General features: G+C 42.8%; 1 protein-coding gene across 1 annotated transcript in view; it reads right to left on the reverse strand.

Moving 5' to 3' along the window:
* LOC311237945 (band 4.1-like protein 3) overlaps positions 1 to 22,817 on the reverse strand; it is a gene marked incomplete at its 3' end in the record, with an annotated part of 73,861 nt that overhangs the window by 25,285 nt on the left and 25,759 nt on the right. The window contains exons 10-17 of the mRNA XM_084325920.1: positions 20,383 to 20,480; positions 16,171 to 16,346; positions 9,371 to 9,475; positions 6,938 to 7,005; positions 6,707 to 6,799; positions 6,558 to 6,605; positions 6,343 to 6,372; positions 2,128 to 2,355 (exon numbers count right to left, since the gene is read on the reverse strand). Of these exons, the coding sequence (XP_084182046.1) occupies positions 2,128 to 2,355; positions 6,343 to 6,372; positions 6,558 to 6,605; positions 6,707 to 6,799; positions 6,938 to 7,005; positions 9,371 to 9,475; positions 16,171 to 16,346; positions 20,383 to 20,480 (846 nt within the window). The remainder of the gene's footprint in view (positions 1 to 2,127; positions 2,356 to 6,342; positions 6,373 to 6,557; positions 6,606 to 6,706; positions 6,800 to 6,937; positions 7,006 to 9,370; positions 9,476 to 16,170; positions 16,347 to 20,382; positions 20,481 to 22,817) is intronic.

Genomic DNA, 22,817 nt, shown 5'->3' on the forward strand with positions numbered 1-22,817 from the left:
TGTTAGGCCTACCTGTCTGATATCTATACTTTACCCAGATGTTAGGTCTACCTGTCTGATATCTATACTTTACCCAGATGTTAGGCCTACCTGTCTGATATCTATACTTTACCCAGATGTTAGGCCTACCTGTCTGATATCTATACTTTACCCAGATGTTAGGCCTACCTGTCTGATATCTATACTTTACCCAGAGCATAATTCTACCTGCTGATATTCATACTGTACCCAGAAGTTAGGACCTACTAGCCTGATATTTATACTTGAATGAATGAATGAATGAATGAATGAATGAATGAATGAATGAATGAATGAATGAATGAATGAATGAACAAATTAATGTTTTCTAGTACTAGGACACAAAGATTTACTGTAAAATGTACAGTATAACATACTAGTCTTCTCCAGGTGAAAAACACACATGCATACACACATACACATACACACACACACACACACACACACACACACACACACACACACACACACACACACACACACACACACACACACACACACACACACACACACACACACACACACACACACACACACACACACACACGTTGAAACTGAGGCAGTAGCTAATGTAACTTTAAGTGATTGTAATCCTGATTGACCTATCAGAGTGAGTGTTGGCTTTGATTGACAGGTCTGCTGACCTACCATAGTGCAGCTGATGTCCAGGGGGAGGATCTGAGGCTCGTCTACATCTAATGCTTCTTTAGTCTAGAGAGAGAGAGAGAGAGAGAGAGAGAGAGAGAGAGAGAGAGAGAGAGAGAGAGAGAGAGAGAGAGAGGGAGGGGAGGGGAGGGACAATAGACAAAGAGAGAGGGGGAGAGAAAGCGAGAGAGATACAGAGAGAGATGGAGAGGGAGGGAGAGGGAGAGAGAGAGAGAGAGAGAGAAAGGGAGAGAGAGACATAGATATAGACACCAGAGAGAGAAAGAGAGCATAAGAGAGGGAGAGAGAAAGGGAGGGAGGGAGAGATAGAGAGAAACAGAGAGAGGAGGGAGATGGAGGGAGAGAGAAAAAGGATAGAGAGAGCATGAATCAAATAGGATGGAAACTAGCTCAGAGGCATGTGTGTGTGTGTGTGTCTGTGTGTGTGTGTGTCTGTGTGTACATGTAAGTTTGTGTTGAGCCTGTTTCACTTCAGAGTTTAGCTGAGAGGGGGATTCCACTAAGCAGCTGGAGTGGAGAGATCACATACACACACAAACACACAAACACATCAGTATGATGATGTAACAGTTAGAACGGTTGTCTTTATTCGTCTCTTTATGTGTCTCTTTATACGTCTCTTTATGTGTCTCTTTATATGGCTTTTTAATACATCTCTTTTTACAGCTCTTTATACAGCAGCTTCTTATACAGCTCTTTATATGGCTCTTTATACAGTTGTTTAACCTCTTAAACATCGGATGGGCACGTTGCACACGCTCGCGCACGTCACGGCACTTTGCGCTCGTCTGCCGGCTCCGGGCTGCGTTTGATCTCCGATCATTCAATACATTGTTGGAAAGTTAAACTCTCAACCTATTGCGTGCTTTCAGTCTCGAGTTACATGACGAAACATCCGACGAGCGTCATTTGACAAGCCATTCGGACAAGTGACCACGTCCCGGTTGTGAATGGTCCTGAAGGGACCAGTCACCTCTGATGGCAAAAACTATTGACCACCTTTGTAGCCAATAAATTCTGGAGCCAGGGATATCCCATGCAGGGGCTGATCGCAGCGAGAAAGGGGTAGAAGAAGTTACGAATGTTACCTTTCAAAAGAGACCAGACTCATGCATGTGCTATAAGTATAAAGTATAATAAATCGCAAATTACTTTGGGTATGCAATAAAAAAAATTAAGATTTTATTTTTTTCTATGCTTAATTAAACAGCTTTTTATACGGCTCTTTATACAGCTCTTTATACGTCTCTTTATATGGCTCTTTATACAGCTTTGGATTTGGACATTTAATGCAGAGAAATTGTGGGGATTTTGTAATCGAGGTAAAGTAGTTGCCACACATTGCAAGCCCCCGCAAATATTGTGTGGGTTGAATTTGCATTTATTATTGTGATTGAGATTTCCTGGAGGGACTGACATCTATGATACCCCCTCCCCCAGTACCTCCTCCTCCTCTTCCTCATCTTCCTCCTCTTCCTCCACTTCTGGCTCCAGGGGTTCTATCATTGGGGAGTCTTCCAGTCTCCTTATGGGGGAGGAGGAGAGTCGTTTATCCCACTCAGTCATTGCACCTCCAGTCATGGCACCTCCACCCCCTCCTTCCAAGAAGGAGCGCCTCAGGTCACTGATGGTAGACTGGGGTTTCACCTCCTCAGGACTCCCCACTGTGTCCTAGAGGAGAGGAGGAGCGAGGAGAGGAGAGGAGAGGAGAAGAGAGGAGAGGAGAGGAGAGGAGAGAAGAAGAGAAGAGAAGAGAAGAGAAGAGAGGAGAGGAGAGGAGAGGAGAGGAGAGGAGAGGAGAGGAGAGGAGAGGAGAGGAGAGGAGAGGAGAGGAGAGGAGAGGAGAGGAGAGGAGAGGAGAGGAGAGGAGAGGAGAGGAGAGGAGAGGGGAGGGTAGGAGGAGAAGAGAGAGAAAAGGAGAGGGAAGGGGAGGAGAGAGGATAATAGAAGAAAAGCAGGAGAGGAGAGGAGATATGGAGAGGTGAATAAAAGAGGCCACTTCTATGAAAATAATAATAATAATAATAATAATATATCTTCAAAAATGCTATAATTAAGAAAACATAGTAGCCCCACAGAGACTGAAGGACATAGCACACACTAAACTTTCAATCAAGCACTGTGAGCGGGAATTTGGCCCCATAATTACCCATGCAATCAGAACATGGCGAGAAACACAAAAAAAATATCCTAACCCTCAAAAATGGCATAATCACACTCCCATATTCAATAACAATGCACTCTTAATGGGAAAACGTCCTATAAGATTCCCTATATGGGAAGAGCAAGGCATACACTCATTAGGGGATATTTTTAATAACCAGGGCTTCTGTAGTTATGGAGAAATATGCACAAAGTTTAACCTCACCGAGTCCACATGGCTTTTTTACATACAGTTACGCCTATGTTTGAGGTCTCACGGTGTTCCATTACACATACCAGTTGAACACCACAGATACCACAAATTTTTCTATGAAAGAGAAACATTGGGAGGTTTTGTATCAGGTTTTTATTATCAATTACTAACGTCCTCGTATGAAACCCTTCAACTAGACACTGTCTGGAGGAGGGATATTCCAGACCTGGAAAGTGACTTTGATTGGCAAGAAGCATGGGCAAATGTCCGTCTTACATCAAGGAACCCGGACCATCAACAAATCAATCTTAACTATATTCACAGGACATACTTGACTATAAGACTGAACAGAATGGGCCTGAAACAAGACTCAAAATGCACCCAATGTACAAATGGAGACGAAGGGACATTTATGCACATGTATTGGGACTGCCCACCAGTTAAGGCATTCTGGAAAGATGTGACCCATCAATTATCAAAACTCGTATCTTGGAATATACCAGTACACCCCTCTGTATTTCTTTTAAATGATGTTTTTGAGTTTGCAGTAAATCCACAGCTAAAGAGATTGGTCTTATCGGGTATCACAGTAGCTAAAAAACTGATCGCATCACGCTGGTTTCAACCAGAAAAAATGTGCCGGAAAGTTTGGTCTCTTACATATCTCGATGTGATATATCAAGAAATATCTACAGCAAGAATTCTGGGTCTCAACGAATCCAAAATGTCAATGTGGGTAGAAGTGGTGGAGAGAATAAAAGCTAGCTTATAATGGTGGTGTCTGTTAGGAGTGAGGGATAATGGAGGTACTATCCAAGGAGGGGTCCGGGAGGGGGGGGTTCGAGCTGGAGCATATGTGTGTAGGGTTTTAGAAAATAGGTATTAGGGGTATGTTCTATATAAACATTTATATAATTGTAATTTCGCTGGATATACACTGTATACGGTTAAAATGTTATTATAGACTTTTTTTTTTATCTTGTTTCTGTACTTGCATGTAATTTTAACCACCTTGACTGTTAGTTTCATTATGCATTATGTGTTGAGTACTGACTTTTAATAATTTTTGTTTTGCAATAATAAAAAAAATATAAAAAAAATAAAAAATGCTATAATTATAATAAAATAAGATAAGATATTCCTTTATTGATCCCCTTGGGGAAATTCAGGCATCATAGCAGCATGTGGGGAGGGGGGCGGGGAGATACAGGTATGGGCATGGTAATAGTAGAAAGACATAAATACAGGCAATAACAATTATAGTACAGTAGAAAAGTTAAAATAGGCAGTGTAAACAATATAATTAACTCTGAATATATGCATATGAGCAAGTAGGCAGTGTGATCAAAGGTAGATAACGGCCAATAAATATGGTTACAATAAACACTAGAATGTAAGTATATACTATGAGTAAGTAAAGTATACAGTATGCTCCAGCCGCATCACCGTGAGCTTCTCCGCTAGCCGTGAAGGCTGGATGGTGTTGAAGGCGCTGGAGAAGTCAAAGAACATAATTCTCACTGAGCTGCGAGGCTTCTCCAGGTGCGTGTAGGCTCTGTGGAGCATGTAGATGATGGCGTCCTCCACCCCAATGTTTGCCTGGTATGCAAACTGCAGGGGGTCGAGGGAGTCACGCACCAGTGCCTTAAGGTGTTGCAGGACCAGCCTCTCAAAGGTCTTCATGATGTGTGACATCAGAGCAACTGGCCTGTAGTCATTGAGGGTGCTGGGGTGTCCTTTCTTGAGCACCGGGACAATGCAGGAGGTCTAAAAGCGCTGGGGCACCCCCTCCAGCCTCAGGGGTGTGCTTTGAGCATCATGGGGTTTGTGTTGTCCCGTCCTAGATATTCAAATATCTAAGCTTTATCTCTTATGGTTTTGCTTGAATTTTTGTCTAGATGACAGAAGCGCTGCCTCATTGAAATGCACTGAGGATGGATTTGATTCCATTAAGGCTTTAAAAAAATATTTGGCCCGATCGATAGATGTGCGACTTGGCCATAATAAGGTCATTTATAGGCCTGAGGCCTTGCATGTGTCCGGATGGCAGAATTCAGTACTGTCTCTACAAAATCTCCTGTTTAATCATCTTCCCTTTATTCATTTGCTTAGATTTTGTACACGTGATTTCAAGAAGGTGCTGAATGAGCTCAGAGCTTTCATGTCTGGTAATCTTTAGCATGGTGTTATTCACTGTCGAAGATAAAAAAAAAAAAAAAAAAAGGAAAATTGATATTCTCCTTTGGTTCATCACAATTTACTCAAGCCTAGTAACAGACACAATATTTCGGACACTGGGAATACATTCCCTGAGATCCGTAGATGTCCCTAGATACCAAGAACATGCAAATGGACCTTGTAGAAGTGGAGCAATCTTCCATTTACTTAGGTATGTATTTTTAGGCAGACTTTCAGAAAATAGGGCTCGGGCCTGTTTAAGTAGCCAAACGTTGCACTATAAAAATGAATAGGATAGTTCTATTTTTCTCCCATCCCAATTTCGTATCGTCCAATTCTACCCTCCCCTGTCTCGAACGTTGTTAGGCCATGCCTCCCACAAGCCGGCTGCAATGTGGACTAAGCCTTACATCACGTGTCCCCTCCGGTACTCAAGGAAGCAGCAGTCGCATCTTTTCACCTGCACAGCGCAATCTCTCAGCGTCGGGGGTCTGCGTTTGGAGGGCACGCCGCCCCCGTCGCTTCCTGATTCTGCTGCGCAGGCGCACCAACCGACCTGTAGGAGTCGCTGTCCACAACGTCCGATCCCCACCCATCAGCTTCCCACCCCCTAATACTGCCAATTGTATTAGTATGAACGACCAGCCAAGCTGATAGCAATGCGGAGAGCTGGGCTCGAACCCAGCGTCTCCTGCATTGGTGGTGAGCGCCTTGCCCACTGCACCACCTAGCCGCCCCTGTATTTAAACATTCTTTAAACTTTTTCTTAAAGTTTTACAGAGAAAATAAAGTACTGAAATCGTTTCCTAGGTAAAAAGACAAATATCCAGGCTCCGTGTCCCAAGCAGACCCACCGCGTAGGCCAGATAAAGCCGTGCGGTGATGTAATAAAAATGTAAAAGGAACTGAGACTAATTAAGTGTGGATCTAAAATAATATCCAGTCAGACCACTAGAAAAGCATACTTTTTTCTCTCTCTTGCTGGTCCAACACTCTCCAGACGCACTCTCCAAACTAGTAGAATTAATCCGATAGATTACAGTACCGGTAATTGCTGCTCCATTTGTCTCTCTCTACACTGTCAATTTAAGTGGTGCACACTTAACAATGCATACAGTACTTACCAGTGTCTTCAAATCGTCATCTTGATCAGACTGGTAGCAAGACAGACAGACAGACAGAGAGACAGACAGACAGACAGACAACATTCAATACATTTTAATACTATAATAATATAATATAAACTATATATAAACACACCAGATGCTCTTTGATTATGTAGTTGCTTGTAGTAGTTGTCTGTGTGTGTGTGTGCGTAGCTGTGTATAGTTGTACCAACCTCAGTAGCTGTCAGGTCTCCATCTAGAGCTGTATCTGTCAACTCCGTCTAACAAACAATTAGACTACAGTCAGACCACATATAGTTCACCTAAACATCTGTGTGTGTACGTGTGTGGGTGTTTGTGTGTATATGTATGTGTGTGTTACCCTAGTGTCCCGTCCAACAGGCGTAGGGGGGCTGGGCTGGGAGACCTCTGTCGCTCTTGTGTCCTCCTCCTCCTCCTCCTCTACCTCCTCCACCTCCTCTCTCTTCTCCTCCCTCTTCTCCTCTCTTCTCTCCATCCTCCTCTCCTCCTCAACTAGAAGCAAGGGACAAATAAAGAGTCAGCGTGTCTGGAGGTTTTAGAACAACAACAGTAGAGACATATGTAGAGACACCAGTAGAGACACCAGTAGAGACATATGTAGAGACACCAGTAGAGACACTAGTAGAGACATCTGTCCCACTGGTAGAAAGAGAAGGCCAGTGCCTCGGTATGGAGACATGTGGAAGAGACAGGGAAGAGACAGAGAAGACACCGTGAAGAGACAGAGAAGAGACAGAGAAGACACAGGGAAGACACAGAGAAGAGACAGAGAAGAGACAGAGAAGACACAGAGAAGAGACAGAGAAGAGACAGAGAAGAGACAGAGAAGAGACAGAGAGACACAGAGAAGAGACAGAGAAGAGACAGAGAAGAGACAGAGAAGACACAGGGAAGACACAGAGAAGAGACAGAGAAGAGACAGAGAAGAGACAGAGAAGAGACAGAGAGACACAGAGAAGAGACAGAGAAGAGACAGAGAAGAGACAGTGAAGAGACAGAGAAGAGACAGAGAAGAGACAGAGAAGAGACAGAGAAGACACAGAGAAGACACAGTGAAGACACAGAGAAGACACAGAGAAGAGACAGAGAAGAGACAGAGAAGACACCGTGAAGAGACAGAGAAGAGACAGAGAAGACACAGTGAAGACACAGAGAAGAGACAAAGAAGAGACAGAGAAGAGACAGAGAAGACACCGTGAAGAGACAGAGAAGAGACAGAGAAGAGACAGAGAAGAGACAGAGAAGAGACAGGGAAGAGACAGAGAAGAGACAAAGAAGAGACAGTGAAGAGACAGAGAAGAGACAGAGAAGAGACAGAGAAGAGACAGAGAAGAGACAAAGAAGAGACAGTGAAGAGACAGAGAAGAGACAGAGAAGAGACAGAGAAGAGACAGAGAAGACACAGAGAAGAGACAGTGAAGAGACAGAGAAGAGACAGAGAAGAGACAGAGAAGACACAGTGAAGACACAGAGAAGAGACAGATAAGAGACAGAGAAGACACAGAGAAGAGACAGTGAAGAGACAGTGAAGACACAGTGAAGACACAGATAAGAGACAGAGAAGACACAGAGAAGAGACAGAGAAGAGACAGTGAAGAGACAGAGAAGAGACAGAGAAGGGACAGAGAAGACACAGGGAAGACACAGTGAAGAGACAGAGAAGACACAGAGAAGACACAGTGAAGAGACAGAGAAGAGACAGAGAAGAGACAGAGAAGAGACATAGAAGAGACAGTGAAGAGACAGAGAAGAGACAGAGAAGACACAGGGAAGACACAGTGAAGAGACAGAGAAGACACAGAGAAGACACAGTGAAGAGACAGAGAAGAGACAGAGAAGAGACAGAGAAGAGACATAGAAGAGACAGTGAAGAGACAGAGAAGAGACAGTGAAGACAGGCACATTTTAACAAACACAACTAATTAATTTGGAGATTAAATAGTTTAGAACTCAATGTCTACTTAACCTAGGGTTAGGGTTAGATATGGAGCTCTGGTGGTTAGTAAGTAAAGATGCAGGGATAAATAACATACGATGACTAAGCTAGCGAGTGAAACAAGAAACAAAGATGCTTGCCACACACTCCACCAGTTCAGACCCTCAGCAAGCAGAGGTTCTTGTCTTGGGTGCTGAGAAGGCCTTCGACTGAGTCGAGAAGTATGTGAGAATGCTATTTATTGACTACAGCTCAGCATTCAACACCATAGTCCCCTCTCAAGCTCAGAGACCTGGGCTTGAACTACGACCTCTGCCAGTGGGTCTTGGACTTCCTGACTAAATCCAGATTGAACTCTGCCATTGGAAAGGGGAGATTTTGCCCGATCCATAGATGTGTGACGTGGCCATAATAAGGTAATTTATAGGCCTGATATTCTATATTCTATAATCATATTTCAAATAGCATGTGTCTACAAAACCTCCTGTAAATCATCTGCCCTTCATTCATTTGCTTAGATTGTACATGTGATAAAAGAAGGTGCTGAATTAGCTCAGTGGCCATTTTTCATGTCCGGTCAATTTTAGCATGGTGTTATTCACCATCAAAGATGAAAAAATAAAAAGATTTTTTTAAATTTATATTCTCCTTTGGTTCATTACAATTTACTCAAGCCTAGTGACAGACACAATATTGGGGAATATTGGGAATACATTCCCTGAGATCCATAGATGTCCCTAGATACCAAGCACATGCAAATGGTCCTTGTAGAAGTGGAGCAATCATGTACTTACCGGTAGGTATGTATTTTTAGGCGAATTTTCTGAAAATATGGCTAGGGCTTAAGAGGTTAAGTAGTTTTGTTTGTTTGTTTAAAATGTCTGAAAATATTAATACAAATATTGTGAAAAAAAAGAGGGGTAGTAAGATACATATTATTACATATTATACTAACTAACTAACTACTGACAGACTGAATAACTAACTAACTGACGACTGACTGACTAACTGACAAACTACTGACTGACCTAATCTATCCAGTCAAAGGAGAGGATTGTGGGTACATACCTTGCTCCGCCCACTTTTCCTCCACTTTCCTCTCTGGTGTTATTGTGGTGATGAGGTCGCTAACGGCGATGGCCTTAGACGCTCCGTACAGCCCTGTCCCCATGTCTGAAACACACACACATGTCAGTTTATAATGTGTTTAGCCTGTCAGTAGCAATCACCATAACCATAACTGCCAGCCATAGTGATGGTAACCATAGCAATTCCCATCAGCCAGCCATAGTGATGGTAACCATAGCAACTCCCATCAGCCAGCTATAGTGATGATAACCATAGCAACTCCCATCAGCCAGCCATAGTGATGGTAACCATAGCAATGCATAGTAACCGCTATACACGTAGGGCAGGCCAGCAGCTAGCTGGTTCCTGGCTGTATGTAAAACTATGCTAGCTTCACATCACAGCTGCATATGTAACGCTAGGCTAGCTTCATATCACACCTGCATGTCAGATAACCACCCCAGACTCCTGAGGCTCCAGAACTGCCAATCATCCGGCGATTGCGAAAATTATTGGTCAGCATTGTAGGGGGGGGGGGGGCGAATAAGGGATCTAGGTGAAAGGTGAAGAGCGAAAAACAGAAGTGAAAACAATTCTGAATGAATGGCCGTGGACGAGGAAATGGAATACTGGGGAGCTTTTTTTTTGGTACACGATTTACCCGGATCTCTCTAAAAGACACATTTCTGACCGGATTTTTATAAAAATTTGGACCAGTACTACATAAGACTTCAGGCTATTGATCCGTGGTGTTTTCCAGTTTATACCTATTTTTTATTATATATATTCTTTTGGGATATTGCAACCACTACAGTACAGTTGAAGTTCAACTTCAAGTTCAGACCTATGTTACTCTATTTCATTAGCACTAAAAGTGATTTTCCTTTTTTGCATTAGTAACTTCAGAATGTTATCTTTCAAAAGAGACCAGGCTTATGCATGTGCTATGAGCATAAAGTATGAAGATAAGCTTTGCAAAAAAAAGTATGCAGTCCTCAAGTTCAAGTCGCTTTTCTGGGTGCATGTTAAGAGGTTAAAACTCAACAGGTCCGGAGCTGACCTGAGACCAGTGTTGTACAATACCAGCTGACCTGGGACCAGTGTTGTACAACACCAGCTGACCTGGGACCAGTGTTGTACAACACCAGCTGACCTGGGACCAGTGTTGTACAACACCAGCTGACCTGGGACCAGTGTTGTACAACACCAGCTGACCTGGGACCAGTGTTGTACAGAAATAATCTGTAACACCAGTATAACAACATAATACAAAAAACAACATATTACCAACCCAATACCAACATAATACCAACCTAATACTTACATAATACCAAACCAATAACAGCCATTCCTAACCAATCATATCACGGCAGCTTTCTAGCATCATGGTGACTCATCTAATCAGAGCTCAGCATGACGGGCAAAACAGCCAATCAGCATGGGGCGCATGCACTGCAGACTGATAGCCACCAAGAGCTATGTGTGTGTGTGTGTGTGTGTGTGTGTGTGTGTGTGTGTGTGTGTGTGTGTGTGCTGGCCAGTTGTCTGTGTCTACCTGCATGTGTGCTGTCGTTGGCCCTAGCGGGCGCCGAGAGAGCAGGAGAGCCTGCGTGAGTGGGCGTGCTCCTCGGGGCTAGGAACCAATCAAAACACTTGGTCACTGAAGTTAACCAATAAAAGTGTTTCATTCCAGGACAGTTATTATGGTGCGTTCAGTCGCTCCTCTTCAAGCGGGAAAGGTCGGACATTTGTCGGTTTACCACTATGAAGTTGCATTTGAATGGCCAACCAATTCGTAATTACAAGTAGTAAACTTGAGCTAGCTTGGGTACACTGTAAAAACTGTATACATACACACTGTAAAGTTTTTTTACAGGAAATTCACTGTATTATACAGTATTTGACAGATTACCTTTGTTTTTCTACTTTAAGTGTAAATAAATACCATAAAAATACAGTAAATTACCTTTTATCAAAATATTAACCATTAAATAAAGGTTGTAATCTGTAAATGCTGCCAGACATTTACCGTTTTACAGTGCACACTGTAAGGAAAAAAAAGCTGCAAGAAAACGGTAAATGTCTGGCATCAATGGTTGCCAAATACTTACTGTCAAATTACAGTAAAATCAAATACATTTACAGATTACAACCTTTATTTAATGGTTAATATTTTGATAAAAGGTAATTTACTGTATTTTTATGGCTTTTACACTTAAAGTAGAAAAACAAAAGTAATCTGTAAAATAATACAGTGAATTTCCCAGTTCCTACAACCATTTATTAACGTTGCATGATCATGTACACATTTATTATGTATTATTCTTTTTTATGTTTAAATATCCACATTATCTGGCCATCCTCAGTAAATACTATCAAACTCTTCTGACCTCATCTTTCCAAAGAACAAAGAGATGGGCTGCACGTGCACAGTGACGTCCGGTTGTGCACGGTCCTGAACTGACCAGTGACCAGTCACCGCTGATGGCTGAAAATCATTGATCACCGTTGTTGTAGCCAAGGAGCGTCTGCTCCGAAAGCGATCCCAGACGGGCGCTCAGAGTGGGGGAAGGTGACACAAGAAGACGAAGAAGTCCTTTGTTTTGACTCGAGAAGCTGGTAGCTTCACAACCAGAGTCCATTGTGTTGTCGAGTCAGAACTCTGGAGAAGGAGATCGGTCTTGAAGTCCTGGGCTTTCTCTATATGAAATATCCTCGTTTCTAGCAGTGCAATCTTCTTTAGGTAGTATTTAGAGTTGGAAGGGTTATAAATAAATCATTAAGGTAGTGATGAGAATAATAACTGAAATTCAAACAAATTCTGGACAGACAACTGTTGATCAAAAGGTTATACATTTAAACATTTTACACTAAGTTATATTCCTCTGAGTCGGAGGGTGACAGCACTTTAATAGATAACTTTTTTAGAAAACTGAATATATAGATAAAGCACAACTCGAAGTACCCCTGTCCCTGGAGGAATTGAACCATTCAATAAAGAAAATGAAAACTTCTAAAGCTCCAGGACCAGATGGTTTTTGTACGGAGTTCTATAAGGCTTTTTCAGTCCCTCATCTGGCTCCCTGTGCTGTCTCTACTCCTGGATCCCTTGCCTGACCTCCGCCTGCCTGACGACTCTCCTTGCCTACCCCCCGGACCTTCTGAGGAACAGATCCCGTGTATGACCCCCCGCCTGTCTGACAACCCTGCGCCTCGCCTAACCCCCGGACCGTATGAGGAACAGATCCCGTGTATGACCCCCCCCCCCCTGTCTGACAACCCTGCGCCTTGCCTAACCCCCGGACCGTATGAGGAACAGATCCCGTGTATGACCCATCGCCTGTCTGACAACCCCGTGCCTCGCCTAGCCCCCGGACCTTCTGAGGAACAGATCCCGTGTATGACCCCCCCCCCCTGTCTGACAACCCCGTGCCTCGCCTAACCCCCGGACCGTATGAGGAACCGATCCCTTGTATGACCCCCCCGCCTGTCTGACAACCCTGCGCCTTGCCTTAACCCCCGGACCGTATGAGGAACCGATCCCGTGTATGACCCCCCGCCTGTCTGACAACCCCCGCGCCTCGCCTAACCCCCGGACCGTATGAGGAACCGATCCCTTGTATGACCCCCCCGCCTGTCTGACAACCCTGCGCCTTGCCTTAACCCCCGGACCGTATGAGGAACCGATCCCTTGTATGACCCCCCCGCCTGTCTGACAACCCTGCGCCTTGCCTTAACCCCCGGACCGTATGAGGAACCGATCCCTTGTATGACCCCCCGCCTGTCTGACAACCCCGCGCCTTGCCTTAACCCCCGGACCGTATGAGGAACCGATCCCTTGTATGACCCCCCCGCCTGTCTGACAACCCTGCGCCTTGCCTTAACCCCCGGACCGTATGAGGAACCGATCCCTTGTATGACCCCCCGCCTGTCTGACAACCCCGCGCCTTGCCTTAACCCCCGGACCGTATGAGGAACCGATCCCTTGTATGACCCCCCCGCCTGTCTGACAACCCTGCGCCTCGCCTAGCCCCCGGACCGTATGAGGAACAGATCCCGTGTATGACCCCCCCGCCTGGCTGACTACCCCGCGCCTTGCTCTAACCCCGAACCACTTGAGTATCCGATTCCGTATACGACTTCCCGCTTGTCTGACTACCCCGCTCCTTCTCATAGTCCCTGGACAGTAAGAGTATCCCCGTGGCTTTACCGACCACTGCTTGGACAATTATACAATAAAGTACCCCGTCTTTTGGGTTATACCAAGTTCTGTCTGCTGTCTCTGTATTTGCACATTGGGTTCCACTAGTTCAGTCGTGACAAATACTCTTCCCCCAACATTTTACCGGGTCTGCATCTCACTTTTGCTTAACCTCTTAAACTGGAAAGGCTCAGATTCCCTCTATGAGGTTCTATTGATAAATCCCATAAGACTTGGCAACCCTTCATTGGTTATGTAGAGGCTAGACAATGAACCTTGTAACTGGAAATCAGGGCAACTAGGGTGAACCTGATATTGGATGTCAATGGCTACGCAGAGCAGCTCCGTACTATTATTAATACAAAGTGTTCTTCTTAGGGATGTCCGATATTGGCATTAAAATGTAATGATTTTATGATGATCGGTATCGGTTTAAATAATAATAAAAAAAAATCTTTTTACATTTATTTAACCTTAATTTACCCAGGCAAGCAAGTAAGAACAAATTCTTATTTTATTTATTGTCAAAAGTATGCATAATGTTGTGTTAATTCCACGACAAGAGATATGTAATGTTAATTACCTGAAATTATAATTTTTTTTGGGGGGGGGGGGGAAACCCGGAATATATCGGTATCGGAAATTAAGAGTTGGACAATATCGGTATATCGGGGATATCGGTAAAAAAGCCAATATCGAACATCCCTAGTTCTTTTGTCTTATGTGATTGTGTAGGTGTGTGTGTATATGTACGTAATGTTGGTACCATTTGGTACTACTAGCACTAACTGTCTGTGAAAAAAACTAGAAATGCAAATAAACAAAGGAATATAAAGGCTGACTGTGCGCATATTTCATCACCACACAGCAGCCCACTGAAAGTGGACAGCTACGCTAGCACTACACACACACACACACACACACACACACACACACACACACACACACACACACACACACACACACACACACACACACACACACACAGAGAGACACACACACACACACACACAGAGACACACACACACACACACACACACACACACACACACACACAGACACACACACACACACATCGCCTGCTGATGGACATCTGTGTGCTGATTGCTGCACCTATTTAGACCTGACGCACACACATAAAGCACAGCACACTCAGGCAGCTGGAGACGGAGAGGGAGCACACATTAATGGAGACAGATATAGCTGTATATCTAGCTGTGTGAATAATGAACAAAAGAAGGTTGTTTCCCATATAAAACACATCTATCCCGGGTGAGCTCATAGATGTGCGCGTACATGAACGTACACCACACTTTTTAAATATATGTTTCCTGGACAGATGCTAACATGCTAACACAATGAGATGCTAACAAGCTAACATGATAACAAGCTAACACGATGAGATGCTAAGAAGATAACATGATGAGATGCTAACAAGCTAACATGATGATGCTAACAAGCTAACATGGTGATGCTAACAAGTTAACATGATGAGGCTAACAGGCTAACACAATGAGATGCTAACAAGCTAACATGATTTATTTATCATTAGTAGTAGTAGTAGTATAGTATTTATTATTGTTAGTACTATAGTAGTAGTATAATATTTATTAGTGTTAGTAGTAGTATTACATGTAGTAGTAGTAGTAGTAGTAGTAGTAGTAGTATAGTATGTATTGTTAGTAGTAGTATAGTATGTATATTGTTAGTAATAGTATAGTATGTATTGTTAGTAGTAGTATAGTATTTATTATTGTTAGTAGTATAGTATGTATTATTGTTAGTAGTAGTATAGTATGTATTATTGTTAGTAGTAGTATAGTATGTATTATTGTTAGTAGTAGTATAGTAGTATTACATATAGTAGTAGTAAAGTATGTATTATTGTTAGTACTAGTAGTATAGTATTTATTATTGTTAGTAGTAGTATTGTATGTATTATTGTTAGTAGTAGTATTACATATAGTAGTAGTAAAGTATGTATTAATGTTAATAGTAGTAGTATTACATATAGTATAGTATATTATGTATTATTGTTAGTAGTATAGTATTTATTATAGTTAGTAGTAGTAAAGTATGTATTATTGTGAATAGTAGTATTACATATAGTAGTAGTAGTATATTATGTATTATTGTTAGTAGTAGTATAGTATTTATTATTGTTAGTAGTAATAAAGTATGTATTATTGTGAATAGTAGTATTACATATAGTAGTAGTAGTATAGTATGTATATTGTTAGTAACAGTATAGTATGTATTGTTAGTAGTAGTATAGTATTTATTATTGTTAGTAGTAGTATAGTAGTATTACATATAGTAGTAGTAAAGTATGTATTATTGTTAGTACTAGTAGTATAGTATTTATTATTGTTAGTAGTAGTATTGTATGTATTATTGTTAGTAGTAGTATTACATATAGTAGTAGTAAAGTATGTATTAATGTTAATAGTAGTAGTATTACATATAGTAGTAGTATATTATGTATTATTGTTAGTAGTATAGTATTTATTATAGTTAGTAGTAGTAAAGTATGTATTATTGTTAATAGTAGTATTACATATAGTAGTAGTATATTATGTATTATTGTTAGTAGTATTACCTCCGTCTAAGCTGCGGGACAGAGTGTATCGCTTGCTGGTGAATCGCTGGAAGGCCGGGGCGGGGCGGGCGATCTGAGAGCTGGCTCTGCGGGTCTGGACCTGGGTTCTACCGCTGTATCTGAACTTTGACCCCAGGGCCAAAAACTTCTTAGGTGGCTCTTCAGGGGACACAAGCCTGGAGAGAGAGAGAGAGAGAGAGAGAGAGAGAGAGAGAGAGAGAGAGAGAGAGAGAGAGAGAGAGAGAGAGAGAGAGAGAGAGATGGTCATCACAATAATAGAGAGAGAGAGAGAGAGAGAGAGAGAGAGAGAGAGAGAGAGAGAGAGAGAGAGAGAGAGAGAGAGAGAGAGATAGAGAAATAAAATGATAATGTTATTTATATGTAAATATGTAAATTAATATATTAGTATGTATGTAGAGTATGTATGTTCTGGAGGGCTCCCCACCCTCCAGAACATTTACAACAAGCGTTGCAAGGGCAAGGCTAAGAGAATCATTAAAGACTCCAGTCACCCGAACAACTGCCTCTTTGAACTGCTGCGGTCAGGCAAGCGATACCGGAGTCTCAAGGCGAGCACAGAAAGACTCAGAAGAAGCTTCTATCCCCAGGCCATCAGGCTGCTAAACGAACAATGAACACTACACAACAACAACCATCAAACGCACATAGCACACACATCCACACGCACACACTCACTTTAAACAAACACACTGTAGCACCCACTCCACACACTTTATAGCACACACCCACTTTAAACAAACACACTGTAGCACCCACTCCCCACACTTTATATTTATTGATGAAGGATTGCACTACAACTCGTACACCTTACTGTAAATTGTACCTAAATTGTACCTCATCCCATTTCTGCTTTGCACTATATAGTACTGTACATTAGTACACTGCATAGTATTGTATATTATATGGTAACTCATTTACGTCTATTCTGCATCGAACATTGTACATATGTCTATACTGAACACTGTGACCTCATTTTCTACTTCTAAATTACATGCTATACTATGTTATTTGATACTATCTTGTCTAGCACAGTCTCTGGAGCGTAACAGTAAGAAGCATTTTGTATGAAAGTATTCTGTACTTCTGTATGACAACTATTAAAGAAACTTGAAACTAACAGCTGGAGAACTTGAGAACTATCTGACTCTTTGATAACATTGTAATCTGACACCATCCTGCCAATCCAAACATAAATACTATGAATATGTATATATTTATAAAGAGTTAGTCAAGCATAGCATTACCCACAACCCTCCACCAGAGCCCCGCCTCCCAGAGACCTCTCAAGTATTCTCATTATTTTGGAAAGAATCTTAACCTTAAACCTTTCGCTGCCACACGACAGCAGGTTAACCCTTAACCCTTTCACTGCCACACGACAGCAGGTTAACCCTTTCACTGCCGCACTACATAAGGTTAACCCTTTCACTGCCACACGACAGCAGGTTAACCCTTTCACTGCCGCACTACAGAATGAATGAATGAATGAATGAATGAATGAATGAATGAAAACTTTATTTAACAGATTGCAGAATGGGTACAATACAGTACGACTCAGTACACACAATTGTTAAGGGGATGCAGACCAGAGAAAGTCGTTTGTCTTGTTTACATCAGGGTCCCCCATTTTCAATTCATAGTGAACACTATAGTAAAGGGTTAACCTTCTGTAGTGCGGCAGTGAAAGGGTTAAAGGAACACGCCAACTTTTGGGGAAATTTGCTTATTTGCCATCTACCCTGGAGTTAGACAAGCAGATACATACCCTTTTCTTCTCTGTGCATGCATTAGGCTTAGAGAACTGTTGTTTTTTGAAAAATTGGGCTTTTGAGGTGATGAAATCACTGCGCCCAGGCAGCAGTGGTTCGGCAAAAAAAATTTCAGAGTATATGTAACGGATGGTATCGTGAAGCGCAGTCAAGAAGGGCTGGGGTGAGTAGCGGTGCTATGGGTTAAACTCACTCTCACATCCTCAAAAGACGCATAGACCCAGTACTTAGAAGTGAGTTCACCTCTTGGTATAGCGGTCTGTGTTGCTGCCCGCGGTGTGGGAGACCGGGGTTCAACTCCCACTCGGGGCATCGAAGTTTGAGGTGACGTTGTCACAACCGTTACATTAGGGGTGTAACGGTACGCGGATACATACTGTACCGCGTCAATGTGGTCCTCCGGTACAGTACGGGCTGTGCACTGTACGATTGCAACGGTGCGGAACCTTTTTTTGCAGAACTTAAATCCCCCCGGCCCCACGTAATTTATCAACAACACTGCGGTCTGCTGTGAGCATTATAAAACAAACGTGTGTTTAACCGACCGTGAATTAAAGTGTCAATGCTGTTTGTCATTTTAACAGCAGATACTTTTTTTTTTTTTTTAAACTTTGGCCATTTCCCTGGCTCTTTTATACGTTTATCGCATTTATACTTTGGTCAAGTTCGACCGACAGAAGCAGGCTGAAAGGGTTCAGATGGGGGGGAAGACACTCTGGGAAAGGCACGGCTGCAGTCCGGGATTCGAACTCGCTCAGCCCCAGATCCGTGACAAGCACGGTTGTCCACGGCGCTGAAATAGCACTCGCGGTACGTGGTGAGCTACTGGAGCTCCCCTGCAGATACTTTCTTAAATGCCATCCTCCCGACAGAGCGGTGTTGACGGGGAGCTCTGATGGGTTCGCTTGGTGGTGTTATTAGCATTGAACAGCTAACCGAAAGCTAGCATTAACTAACGTTAAAGGTTTAGCCATAACGTTACCTTGGCTAAAGTTGGGGCTATTCATAATCCAGCAATAATGGCTGCAGACCTGCAAGCAAAGTACAGCAAGTTGGCAAAGGAGTATTCCAACGTAAATCACATTTTCACCAGTAAAGTTACAGTCTTTCCATCTCCCGGTAGCTCATGCTAGCTAACCTAGCTCACGTCGTCGTCACTAGTGATCGACCACGTCGCGTACACAATTAATGACATGTTGCGGACAGCCATATCGGTGACAATGTTTAGCTTTTAGTGCCAAATGATAAGAGTCTGAGGCGGAGTCTCAAAAGAGAATGTTGAATATTTATTGTGCAAAAATCACAACAGATCCTCTGTGCTACTTCAACGGAGCCTTCTGGAAGCAAGAGCAGCAACGAATAATGTCCGTGTGGATCATTGGAGTAGGGTATATCTGCAGTGCTGCAGCCCCATACTCATTGTATAGATTTGTATTAGTATCATTAATCAATCACCTGTTGTTGAATAAATAGTACCATTACTTTCTAGTTATTACTAAAAAACAGTATATATAAAACAGTAGCTGTATAAAAAAAAGAAAAAAAAAAGTATAATTTATATAATTTTGTAATTTTTTAAATTTTTTTAATGTATGCACTGGTATCGGCCGGACCCGGTGTTCTTTGCCGAATGTCTTCCCCTGCTCTGTCTCCCATTTCCTCCTCTCCCTCTCTCTCTACCGGACTGCCCGGTAGTAAAAACGCAATAAAAATCTACAAAAAAACATAATAAAAAAGAAAAGAAAACGAAAATGTCAACAAAAATTAATAATAATAATTTTACTTCTCCATGTGGTAAATACACAGGTCACAACATGTTTACAGGAACGTTTTGGAGTTGTATTTGGAGTGTATTTCGTGACTGTTGGGAACTAGGCTACACTGGCACACCTACTTCCAGTGAATGACGCTAAACTAGGCTAACGGTGCGGCTGTTCCCTAAGCCTAATGCATGCACAGAGAAGAAAATGGTATGTATCTGCTTGTCTAACTCCAGGGTAGATGGCAAATAAGCTAATTTCCCAAAGAGTTGGCGTGTTCCTTTAACCCTAACATTAATCATAAAGGGTTTATATCATTCTGTTGTGAGCAGGACATGTGATAATCAGACATAGATTATAGACATAGACATCCTCCTCACAACAGAACCACACAATTCACGTTAAAGATCCCCTTTAACCTCTGACCCTAAAATAGCTCCTTGAAAAAGAAAAAAACACACACACGTGCGCACCACACACACACACACACACACACACACACACACACACACACACACACACACACACACACACACACACACACACACACACACACACACACACACACACACACACACACACACACACACACACACACACACACACACACACACACACACACACACACACACACACACACACATAAATATAAACACACTGACCTGAAGAAGGTGTGGTTTTCCACACAGACCTTCCAAAGACGTTTGGCTGCTCTGTGATTATGAAGCTTAAAACCAATAGTAGATTCAAACTGTTCAAACTAGAGAGAGGCACAAAGACACAGAGAGAGAGAGAGAGAGAGAGAGAGAGAGAGAGAGAGAGAGAGAGAGAGAGAGAGAGAGAGAGAGAGAGAGAGAGAGAGAGAAATGTTCAAGTAACAGAGTTTATTAACAAACTATTTATTACATGCATATTATACTGTGTGTGCGTGTGCATACTAAGGGACAAACATATGTGCACATACCACCAAAATCACACATTGGCCCATGCCTACTAGATGCAAAGGATATCGATTGTCCAGCTGCTTTTGTATGTTGTAGTGTTGTCACGTTACCAACATTTTGACTTCGATACCGATAGAAAAGGTAATGGAATATATTATTAGATGACAAAACATGGTAAATTCTTTATACAATTCTTTAATTAATTATAATACAAATGAATATTTTGACGCTGTTGAAATTTAAATAATAAAAAATTATAAAATTATTCTGTTACAGCGGCTGAGCTATATACTATAGTTAATGTCCATCAATATCTTCCTTTTGAATGAAATAGGTTCAAGAATCACGCTTCTTAGCCGAGAGAGAGAGAGAGAGAGAGAGAGAGAGAGAGAGAGAGAGACTCAGCCCCCCCTTCCCTCCCTCACTATTGGATGCCTCTGAGCGTTCCCAGGGATAGCTTAGTTGGCGTTAGCAGGTTAGCTTAGTTAGCGTCAGCAGCTAACATTAGTTAAGGTTTTTACAGCAAGGTGGGCATAAATAATAATAATAATAAATAATAGATTCAATTTGTACCGCACTTTATATTGTGAGAATCTCAAAGTGCTACAGGAGATAAAGATAAAAAGTTAAATGAATAAAACAATTAAAATGAATAAAACAACCAATGAAATGGAAGAACATAAAAGTAAAATAAAATAATAATTAAATGAATAGAAGTAAAAAGAAAAGTAAAAGAAAAATTCAGGCAAAAGCCTTTTAAAAGCCTCAACGGATTGTGGTGCTCTCAGGTGGATGGGGAGAGCATTCCATAGTCTGGGTGTGGCAGAGCAGAAGGCTTGATCGCCCATGGTGTGCAGCTTAGTCCTGGGGGCTTTGAGGAGGTAGGCTGTGCCGGAGCGGAGGGAGCGTGAGGAGGACTGGGGGGTGAGGAGTTCCTTGAGGTAGGCAGGGGCACCACCGTGTACGCACTGGTGAGTGAGGAGGGAAACCTTGTACTCAATCCTGTGTTCCACGGGGAGCCAGTGAAGTGATCTGAGGGTGGGGGTGATGTGATCATATTTGCGCACCCTCATCAGGATCCTAGCAGCGACATTCTGGATGGTTTGCAGTTTTTTAATGCTTTTACTAGGGATCCCGATGAGGAGTGCATTGCAATAGTCCAGCCTGGAGGAAACAAAAGCGTGAACGAGTTTCTCGGAATCTGCCAGGGTGAGTGAGGAACGGAGTTTAGTGATGTTTCTGAGGTGAAAGAAAAAGGTCTTTCAGAGGTGTTTGATGTGTGTTTCGTATGTGAGGTGGGGGTCCATTTTCACGCCCAAGTTGGTGACAAGGGTGGAGAGGGGAATGTCCTGACCGGAGAAGGAGATGGTGGTGATGGTGGTTGACCGGACCTGGTGTGGGGTACCGATCAGCATGGGTTGTGTTTTGGAACTGTTGACCTGGAGACGTGGTTCATCCACGCCTTAGTCTCCTCCAGGCAAGCGGTCAGTGTGGGGGGTGATGTAGGTGATGATGGTGTGATCCGGATATACAGCTGGGTGTCGTCAGCGTAGCAATGGAACGACACACCGTGCCGGCTGATGATGCGGCCGAGGGGGAGCATGTAAAGGGTGAACAGCAGGGGGCCGAGGACGGATCCCTGGGGGACACCGCAGGTGACGGGGTGGTTGGAGAATGTTGTGCCTCCAAGGGAGACACACTCAGTCCGACCAGCCAAGAGGGACTGGAACAAGCCAAGGGCTAGGAATAAAGGAATGGCGAGGATGGACCTGTTGCTCGCCGAGTTTTAATTACACATAGAAACAGCGTGACGAGAGGAGTTGTCACAGAGCTGTCGAACGCAGGGCTGAAGATCTAGATGCCATTGCCTCTAAAAATGTAAGGTCCACACTGCTCTGTGTCTATTATGAAATATGACATGCCCACTACTCAAAGCAATTACTCGCACTGTGCTCTTAAATAATTGTTCCAGTTCGCACAAATCTATTTTTAGGGGCAAATGCGAGTGAAATGGTCACACTGTAGACTAGAGCCCTGAAAAGAAAAAACAAGACTAAGGTAGGTCTAGTGATCAGACAAGTGTGTCTGTCTGTGTGTGTGTGTGTGTGTGTGTGTGTGTGTGTGTGTGTGTGTGTGTGTGTGTGTGTGTGTGT

The sequence above is a fragment of the Notolepis coatsorum genome, assembly GCF_963971535.1.
Source record: "Notolepis coatsorum genome assembly, chromosome: 12".
NCBI classification, from domain to species: Eukaryota; Metazoa; Chordata; class Actinopteri; order Aulopiformes; family Paralepididae; genus Notolepis; species Notolepis coatsorum.